This window comes from Elephantulus edwardii, unplaced genomic scaffold, assembly GCF_000299155.1.
Source record: "Elephantulus edwardii isolate Elephantulus edwardi_28Jun2011 unplaced genomic scaffold, EleEdw1.0 scaffold00113, whole genome shotgun sequence".
Taxonomy (NCBI): Eukaryota; Metazoa; Chordata; class Mammalia; order Macroscelidea; family Macroscelididae; genus Elephantulus; species Elephantulus edwardii.
Window position 1 is genome coordinate 8,901,163 of NW_006399863.1, and position 10,571 is coordinate 8,911,733.

Here is a 10,571-nt window from a genome sequence, read left to right on the forward strand (position 1 = left end):
TGACAGTGTCCTGCATCTCAGAATTAAAAGCTAGATTGGCCTCTTTCATATCTTAGGAGACATTTTACAAAAAAACAGCTTATGCAGAATTTCTCAAACTAGTATAGCGCTCAACCTAATTTAGAAATATCTTCTGAAATGTGCACTGATGGTAACATCAGAATGTTGAAATTTGTCAGGAGAAGCTCTGTGGCAGAGCTGGCTAGAACATACATTGAAACTTGATACCCTGTTAGGAATATCAGGAAAAAGAGAGTGCTTCTTAACCAACGTTTGAAATAATTTCTTCCAAATGAGTTGAAATCCAAGCCCCACCTATCTTCTTCCAGAAGCACATACTGTCTTCTTTCCATTGGCTAAGAGGTGGAGACAAACAGAAGATACAAAAGCAGTGACACCCCTCTAGCAGCTGAACGAGGGGTCTGTAAGACAGCCAGGAAGAGGGGAGTTTTCTTTCAGCCCGTGGCTCATCCAGCTTCCCTCCCTCTCCCCTGGCCCAGGAGGACGTTGCTGTGGCCGCCATGGTTTTGGAGTCCCTGCTCAAGCTGGCCCTGCTGGCCGGCCTGACCATCACCGTGTTTGGCTTTGCCTATTCCCAGCTGGCTTTGGATATCTACGGAGGCGCCATGCTTAGCTCAGGATCAGGTACACCTAAGACTTTTGATGCGTTTGTTCCGATTTCTGAACAGAAATAGGCGAGTCTTTTGAAATTAAAGAACTTCGACACATACAAGTTGAGGTCTGTGTCGAAAGAGGGAGAATGGCCTGGTGGACAGGGCCCTGAGGCTGCTTCCGCCCACACAAGGTCATACAAATGGCAGAGGCTTTTGCACCAGCCCAGGCACTTCCTCAGCCTCTCTTGGAGGAGATATTAAGACTCTGCTCTGCCTTTGGCTTTCTTCCTTAAAGTCTAAATGTGTTTTGTCAACTCTTTCCCTTTGCTCCCTCTGGGGTGAAAGAGAAGGCAGAGAACAGACTCTAATGAGCCTCTACTTGATACTAAACACATCTGAAGTCAGTGTCACATAAATCTCATAGCCTGATGCATAACAGCCTTTAAAGAATAGCCCAGAATTATTTGCAGAGAATAAAATTGATCTAGGCAAATAAAATGTAAGTTTGCTTTAGTGTCTCTCAGTTTGAAAGAGAAACGTCCTGTGTGTGTCTGACTTTGAAGCACCTGATGCTCTCACCACTGAGCATTTATTTTATAACATTTGTTCATCTCCTGGCTCAGAATCCAGGCTTTGGGAGTGTCACCACTTTGAAATTGTACGGGACCATTGGCTCCCAGTCTGTGTTCAGTGTTTCGTCATGGGTCCCAGAAAGTTACTCTCAAGTCCTCAAGTCACTGGGACAGGAACCCTGGAGATGTCTTTCTCTTGCTCCGTGTCAATGTCAAATGCAGCTTTACAAGTTCCTGGGCATGTTTCTTCTCCATTATAATAGGACCCAAACTTCTGCTCTTAGAGGGAGAAGAGCCAATATTCTGCGCTAGAGCAAAGTCTGTTAGTTTAAAGAGACAACTGCAGTGAGACCAGTAGAGAAGTTTGCATCTCCCTGGGGTTTGCTGTCAGGAGCTCTGGTGGCGCAGTGGATAAAGTGTTCAGCTACTAGCTGAAAGGTCTGTTGCTTGAACCCACCAGCTTTCCCCCAGGAGAATCATGAAGCAGTCTGCTTTTGGAAAGATTATGGCTTTAGAAGCCTGTGGGGAAGTTCTGCCCTTTCCGACATGGTCATTATGAGTTGGGATCAACTCTACTGGCAGTAAGTTTTTTGTGGGATTTAGAGTTTGCTTTGAGAAGTATATTTGGATCAGACAACTTAGGAAGACCTCATTAAGAAGCCATTATTAAGTGCTTGTTTAACCATTTTGTAGTAACTGTACCCCAGTAGAAAGATAGTCACCAAAGAACGGCCTTTATTGTAACATCACAGGACAGTATCTGGAGAGAAGACTGTTTCCTAGTTAGAAAACTTGCTTGTATAAGTAATAATCATAGACATAATTAATCCGTTAGAGTAATTATATAATTGTGAATGTAAGTTTTTGGTATCTTAAGTATTGATAATAAGCTCATCAATTTAAAAGCCAATGTGAATTGAATTCTAAGGTAATATAGTCTGTCCCTAATGATTTAAAGATGACACAACCTTGCTTTCTGAAAGTGAGGAGGACTTGAAGCACTTGTTACAGAAGATTAAGGAAGGCAGCCTTCTGTATGGATTGCATCTCAATGTCAAGAAAAAGATTTTTTTTAAAAAAAAAATTTTATTATTTTGTTTGTGTGTGTGTGTACCGTCAAATCGGATCTGACTGGTACAGGAGGAGACGGCCCCTCCTTCTCTGGCAGAGCATCTGGTGGATTCGAACCACATATCTCTGGGATTGCAGTGCAGCTTCTTGCCACTAGGCCACCAGGGCTCCCCAAGAAAAAGATTCTTAACACTGGACTGATGGGCAACATCGTGATGAACAGAGAAGAGATTGAAACTGTAAACAATTTCATCTTGCTTGGGTCCACAATTAAACACCCTAAGTGCCAGCAGTTAGAAAATAAGGAGACACATTGTACTTGGAAAATCTTTAGTTAGAGACTGCTCCATATTATTAAGGAGCAGTGATGTCAGTTTGAGGACTAAGGTGTGTCTGATTCAGGCCATGGTCTTTTTGATTACTTGCTATGCATCTGAAAGCTGTACAATGAGTAAGGATGATAGAAAAAGAATTGATGTCTTTGAGCTGTGGTGTTGGAGAAGAGTACTGAACATCCCATGGACAGCCAAGAAAATGAACAAATATGTTGGAGAGGGTGAAGCCAGAGTGCTCTTTGGAGGCAAGAATGATGAGGCTTTGCCTCACATACTTTGTGCATGTTATGAGGTGGGACTATTCCTTGGAGAGAGACATGATGCTGGGAAGGGCAGGATCAAAGGCGGGAAGAACATCAACCAGGTGGATTGACACGGTGACTGCCACAATGGGCTCTGATGTATCAGGAAGTGTCAGGATGGCACAGGTTGGGACAGCGTTCAGATCTGTTGTTCATAGGGTCGCTATGAGTCGTACTAGACAGCACCTAATGATAGCAACAATAGTTTAATGTCAGACTTATTAATTTTAGACTCTCTAAGTTTCATCTTTAGAGAAAAAACAGAGTCTTAGAAATTACTCCAGATCTCAGTGTCTTAAGTTGTGTGCTGGGTACGTCACTGGGTATGTCTATAGGACTGTTGTTAGTGGCCTGTCCCGGAGTCCCATCAGTGTTGCTAACAGCCCCAGCACAGTCCTTTAGCATTTGTGTTCCCGCTGTGACTGCTGCTCATTCTACCCAGACTTCTAGGTCTCTGTAGTGAGTGGCCCATGGTTCTTGGACAGCTCAGTGCCTCTCTCATGCTGCCCAGTGGCTTTCCTTCCCAATGTCCATGCCACCCCTCGTCATCTTCTCGCCCCACTCCTGGTTCTTGAGACTACTGCTGTGGGTCTGTGTGCCTTTCCTGTACCAGACAGTATTAGCATTGCTACTCCAGTCTGTGAACCTTTTTTCATAACTTAAATACCCTGTAAAACTTCAGTTTCTTTAGAAAGTGTGCGTGGCTTAATCAGAAAAGAACAACTGCTCGCTGTGGCTCAGCCCCACCTCATCTTTGAAAGTGGAATTTGCAGTACTGCTGTCCTCATTTTCCCCCAGTGCATGCTTTATGAATTTTTGGTAAAAGCCAAAAATTTTTTAAATCTGCCTTTCAAGTTGTTGAGGCATTAGAAACCGACAGTGGATCTCATTTTAGAGACCTAGTTGTATCAGGACAAGTTTCTTAGCACAAATAAAAGACTAAGAACAAAGTTATAAAACATGTTAGGCGAGTAGAGTTATGAGCAAATTAGAACTTCAGAACATAGAGGTTTAACCTGTTTTCCAATCTACTGTAACTTCATACAAATTTGAGAACTCAGATGAAAAAATATTTTACTTACATGTGGCAAAAAAAAAAATGACAAGGTTTTCACTCACAAAGGGTGGTGACATTCGATAGTATTCCAGAGTTCCTGAAATGTCCCCCAGTGTGTGATGCTCCTTGTCCTCTTGGAGTGGATTTACCTGTAACCTGTGTGGTCCTCTTAGCTCCTCTGTCCTCTCTGCTGACCGTGCCCATGAACTTGCACATTCTGTAGACAAACTGTTGTGCTGGGCTGTGGTTTTCCTTCGTACTGCATTAGGATTATGTGTAATCGGGCTTTGTAAGTGAGAGACCTTTCTCACATTAATTTTAGCCATTTAAAAAAATTATTGTATTATTATTTTTTTTGTGTGTACCATCAAATCAGATCTTACTGATACAGGAGTAGATTGTTCCTCCTTCTCCAGCAGAGCATCTGGTGGATTCGAACCGTATACCTCTGAGATTGAAGTGCAGCTTCTTGCCACTAGGCCACCAGAGCTCACCTTAACCATTTTTAAGATCACTGAACTTCACTATGAGATATCGATCCCACTTTTTTTTTAAGTTGCTGTTGGTTTTATTGTGATCTGAGTGGAAGTTTGCGAAACATATGGGTTTTTCATTTGGTCATTCAAACACTGCTTTGTAACATTCATCTCCTTCTTGTATATTGCCTTACCTTTTCTCTTCTTGATCTTTAAGGAACTTTTCTCTTGCTCTTTTTCTTTATGTTTCAAAACCTTTGTTCTTCTTGAGACCCTCAATTCAATCCATAGTTAAAGGTTCCATCCTTAAATTTCCCTATTTCAACTTCTTTCTCCCAAGTGCACTCAAAACCCTCTATATGAACCACTATTTCATGTTAGACTTTGTTCTCCACACCTAAAAGCAATTCACTGTCCACCATCATCACATGGCCTGACAGCTGTTAGCTGTCACTTACCAGGTGAGATATGCACATGAGAGGAACTTGGGTCATTTTCCACTTCTGCCAGAGAGGGCAGGGGACTGAGAGAGGCAGGAGGCCCACTGAGCTGTAGGGGCAGAGCCTGATCTCACTTTGCCTCCTTCCCCAGTGTCTTCCTTCCCTCCCGTGTGGCTGGGAGCCGGGCTGCTTTCTGCAGTAGCCTAAGCAGCTGGAATGAATGCAGCATGCTAAAATGTGGAATCCATGAGAAGGCCGCAGAAAATGCTTATTTGTTCTGCATCAGGTCTGTTCTATCCTGTTCGTATTCATTTTGTAATTTTGTGACTCCATAAAACTATGTGGGTTCTCATGACACAGAATCTTGGACATATTAAACCGCTTTGATGAATCATAAATGGGTTCTGGATTCTGAGTCTGGCACTCCAGTCCTTCCTTTTAAAGTGATTAAGGTTGGTTTTGATTTTTCTTTGTTGTTGTTGGGTGCTCTCAAATTTGTGCTGACTCATAGTGACCCTGTGTACAGCACAAGTAAACAGGGCTCTTTTTTTGTCTTCATTCGGGTATAATTTATATAAAGTCATGGGCTGTGCTCTTCGGTCCAGTTTCATGAGTTTTGACAAATGTGCACACCTGTGACTCAGCTTCACCCCAAGTGGCAAATCAGAGGCAAGCACAAGTCTAACTTTTGTCACTATATGTTACTTTTTGTTTCTTTTTTTTTAAAATTCACTTAAATGACATTATCTAGCATATTCTATGCATTTTTATTTGGCTGCTTTCCCTCAGTGTTTCTGAAACTTACCCATGCCCCTGCATAGGTTATTAGTTGCTTCTCTTCTGTTGTTGGTATGCATTTTGGTGTGGATGGACCATAACACGCTCATCTCTTCTCTTCATAGAGAGTTTTGGCAATTATGAAGAAAGCTGCTGTATGTGGTTTTTGTACACATGTTTTGGGGATTATATATGTTCATTTCCCACGTATGTGGAGGAGTGAGATTGCTGCACCGTAGACCAGATGCATGCTAATTTTATTAGACATACTGCCTCTTGATAATGGCCCTCTTAATCCCATTTTGAGGACTCTGATTCTTTTCCTTGTAGCCTTTCCAAAACATGTTCATTAGCTATAAAAGAGCATTTCTGTGTTTTAAGGGAGGAAAATAACCCAGTGGTCTCTGCCTCTCACTGCAAATTGGTGCAAGTTCGTTATGTCCCTGTAGTTTCCATTGGCCCTAAGCTTTTCCCCCAAGGCCTTCAGGATCTGTTCAGCCAAATTCTCTTAACACACGCAGCCACTAATGGCTTTCAGCATTCAAACCAGCAGGTTGAAAAACAAGAAGATTTGCTCACTGGCCAGATAAGCTTTGAGTTGTTAAACAAGAGACGTGAACATGGATTCATCATTGTCCTTTTGTTTTCAGATGTTTATTTTATAGTCAGTGGCCTGGAATGCTGAGGCACTGTCTAGATAATTAAGACCATAAGTGCAAGTGTGCGATTGCCCGCTGATGGTACCAGGAAGGCTGAAGCCTGAGTTCTGGGTTCTCTGAGCACACAGCAGAGCCCAGGGGAGGTTGAGACCTTCCTTTTGGGCTCTGGAGTCTTGGTGGATTGTTTCCTTTCAGGTCCTCTTTTGCTGCGTTCCTACTGTCTCTACGTCCTTCTGCTTGCCATCAACGGAGTGACCGAGTGTTTCACGTTTGCTGCCATGAGCAAAGAAGAGGTCGACAGGTACGTAACCTAGAAGGTACACCTCTAATTACAGCCTTCACACAAAATAAAACAACTTGCCAAACTTATTTCTGTTCTCTCTGAGCGTGCTTTTACAGATGGCTTAGCCAGTGACCTTAACCTTCACTAGAGGTCTAGACCCATGGACCCTGTTAGAATATTCCACGGCGCTTTCTTCCCCCACTGTTTGGAATCAGCAGGGACCCCCATGGACACATGTATATGCTTTCCCAACCTTGGTGATTCTGAGGTGAACTCCTGGTTAAGAGCCTCTGTCTCACACCTAGGACTATCTGCTTCTTATGTTCCAAAAGTAAAAAAGCAGCCCGGCAGTGACTTAGGGCGTCACTGTGGGATGAATTTATGGAGTGAGGTAGAAATGTGGAGAGAGGAAAGTAGAAAAGAGTGTCGAGAGGGTGCTGGTGGGTGATGAGCGAGCGGCTGGTCATTCTGATGCCCCGTGAGTGCTGGGTCCCCTGCATCTGCAATGTCTTGAGAGCTATTGTGACCATTCAGAAGCCTTGTGGTGGGTGGGACAGGAAAGCAGGAGCTCAAAGTGTCAGGAAACTCGTCCTCTCCTCAGGGAAGGCTCTGCATCCCATTGGGAGCTGGCTCACACAGAACTTTGTGACTGCTACCCAGAGACTGAGGACTAGTGTCTATGTCTGTAGTCCCAGCCCAACTGGTCAGATTAGACGTGCATATGTGTGTGTGTGTGTGAGAGAGAGAGAGAGAGACAAAATTTTTAAAAGGGCAGGGGGAGGCTGTGTCTAACATTGAATGATTATTTTAATACAATAGAACATTGTGGAAAGATGTCAGGACTAGGAATTTATTCCTTTAAAAGGACTTTTATTACAGTAACTTCAACATTACTATTGAGATCTCCCTCTACCCACTGAAAAGTCAAAACCCCACTCACTGAAAATATTTAAAAGTATTTTTAATAACCAAATTACCAGGAGTATAGACACTGGCTAGTTGCTTTCTTTCCTCCTCTGTTACATTGAACCAAAGGAAAGAACATTTTAAGACCATTGTAATGGAATTTTGACAATATATAAACATCTGGAAAATTATTTCCAGGGTATTAGTCAACATAGAGAAAAAACAGAGCATCTTCTAATGCAATTCTCATCTGGGGTAATCACTTCCCCTAAGATTAAAATGCAGCTTTAAGCACAGTCTTCAGACACACATTAAACATACCAGCCCAGCTTCTGTCTGGTTTTGCTCTGAGCACGTGGAGCCCCTGAACTCATCACACACTCTGAGAATTTCAGCAGGCATAAACATTCTAGTAAAGGCTTTTATTACAGAATTTGGTAGTTTAGTTAAAGGTTATAATTTCACATTGGACATTTCAGATTCTGAATAAAAATAAAACATTGATAAGATCATGGGCTTTTTACCAAATCGAATTCTAGTTAGTGGGTTGGTTTTTTTAATTTACCTACTAAATAAAAGTAGGCATTTGGTTAGATACTAAGTATAAGAACTTACTTTGATTTGCAATCTGGCTCTGTCCTTTTTTAATAACCTTGTGATCAGTGTAGTTAGGATGTGATTGCAGTACTTTTGCCCTACTGAAAAATTTTTTTATTGTTGTCTTAAGGACTTCCCATCCTTTGATCTCTCAACAAATATGTTTTGAGCACCTACTCACTAACAGGCATTATTTTAAACTCAGGGAAGAAAGCAGTGAACCAGACAGACTCTGCTGTTTTGGAGCTGATGTTCTAGTGGGGGAAGCAGATAGAGAGCTAGTCAATAGACACAGCATTGGCATGGTGTGCAGAGAACTGAGACAAGGTTAAGCGACGAGAGTGGAAGCCTCTTTATCTGGAATAATCCAAGCAGTCCCTCTGAGGAAATGACATGTAGATGAAGTCTGTATAATCAGGAAGTGTTCATCATGAAAAGAATGTAGTAATGCAAAGGCCCAAGACTGACAGTGTCTTTGTCTCAATTATTGGCCTTTGAGTACCCAGAACAGAGTTGGACCCCATGACTGTTCACTGAAGGATGACTGTCATCTTTTCATGTTACCACAAAACAACTCTGGGCCCTCCTTTTCAGGGACTGCAGAGATGGCACGATGCACTGTGCCCGGATGTAGTTCACCAGCACACACAGCACGGTGACAGGGTCGTTGCTGCAGTGGACAGCCTTGACCATCCAGGGTTGTCTTGGGGGCGTGTAGAAATAAGCATTCATGAATAATTTACTATTCATGTTAATAAAACCTTATGGTATTGTGATTATTATCATGGCTTAGTCATTTTTCATCACTTCTTGTTGTTAGAGGCCATCGGGTTGAGTAGAACTCCTAGTAACCCGGTGAACCACAGTCTGAACCCTGGTGGTTTAAGTGCATCTTTTAAATGCTTATTCTTTTTTCCCCCTACAGTAGATCATACCTCTGTAAGGTTGTGTGTGTGTCTGGGCAGTTCAGCTTCTGCAGAGCCCGCTGGCGTTGGAGGACAGCTGGCCTCATCATGATCAGCTCCTCCCAAGTGACCAGATCAAAGAGAGTAAAGAGACTGTGCTGCTGGACTTGTCCCTGTTTGAGTGAGCGTGCAGTTTTATTCACTGTTGCCGTTTCCCTTGGAGTTGACTGAGGATGACTTCAGGAGTATATGAATCTATGACTTTAAAATGACTTTAACTCAGAGGACAGTAACATTTACATATTATCCTTATAATGTATTTTTTTAGCATGTAATGCACCCACGTGAGTCACACACGTCCACATACACTATAGCACATGTGAGATACTAGTGTGCAAAAGGGTTGTTCAGTGTGCAGAAACATCTGCCTAACAGTAAGGTAGCTCTCAACTGTATTGAAGCCAGCTAGACTATAGGACCTCTGAGGTTCTTTTCTGAATTGATGTGCAAAGTCACTTGAAAAATTTTTTTTCTTATGGCAGTGCTCTCTCGGGACCATGTGCTCCCTCACCCACTGTACTGCTGTGCTTGTCTCCCCCTCCCCAGGTATAATTTCACAATGCTGGCCCTATCCTCGTCTTTCCTGGTGGTCTCCTATCTCCTGACCCGCTGGTTTGGCAGTGTGGGCTTCATCCTGGCCAACTGCTTTAACATGGGCATTCGGATCACACAGAGCCTCTGCTTCATCCACCGCTACTACCAAGAAAGCCCCCACAGGCCCCTGGCTGGCCTGTACCCATCGCCCCTCCTCCTCGGTGCCTTTGCCCTCAGTGGTGGGATCACTGGTGTTTCAGAGGTGAGACTCCCACAACACCCACACCACATGCATTCACGGCTGGCCCGATCCCTGTCTCTAGGCTCGCCCCTTCCCTTCCCTTCCCCAAATCTCATGATAGATCCTGTGATCAGCTGAGCATCTGCCTTCCCTGACCTGCCCCAGCTGCAGGATGTGTGTGGAGGAGCCAGGGCACAGCTGGAGACCCAGGTGGTGACAGGAGCTTCTTTTTCAGGTGTTCTTCTGCTGTGAACATGGCTGGCCCGCCAGGCTGGCACATGTCACTGTGGGCGCCGTCTGTCTGGGAGTGACGCTTGGGATAGCCTTCTTCACGGAGACCAAACTGATCCACTTTCTCAGGACTCAGTTCGGTGTATCCAGGCCCACCAACAAAGCAGTGTGATCTCGAGGATGCGTCAATGCCTGTGGGGCCTGCACCACTGTGGGCACTGTTGTGGGAAGAACAGCTTGTTTGCCCCAAAGAGCCCTGCTGAGCGGTCTGTATGGAGTGAGACTATCCTAGCCAGGGGAGACATCAGAGGGAACCGCTGGCTGAATAATCCTTACTGTCCACTTAAAGTCTCAAACATGAGTAAGGATTTTTATTTTGACATTAAGAGCAAAAGACAATTTAAAAGAGAGAATAATTTTTTATTAATGTTTTTATTTTTTTTCATTAATTCATTCATTCTTTTTGGGTGTGATTGACCACCCAAAAGCAGACCATCTTGGATATTAATAA

General features: G+C 43.5%; 1 protein-coding gene across 1 annotated transcript in view; it reads left to right on the plus strand.

Moving 5' to 3' along the window:
• The window catches only part of RFT1 (RFT1 homolog (S. cerevisiae)), a 43,984-nt gene extending 33,752 nt beyond the window's left edge, over positions 1–10,232 (plus strand). Inside the window, exons 10-13 of the mRNA XM_006892290.1 lie at positions 501–645; positions 6,499–6,604; positions 9,601–9,850; positions 10,065–10,232. Of these exons, the coding sequence (XP_006892352.1) occupies positions 501–645; positions 6,499–6,604; positions 9,601–9,850; positions 10,065–10,232 (669 nt within the window). The remainder of the gene's footprint in view (positions 1–500; positions 646–6,498; positions 6,605–9,600; positions 9,851–10,064) is intronic.
• The last annotated feature ends 339 nt before the right edge of the window (positions 10,233–10,571 follow it).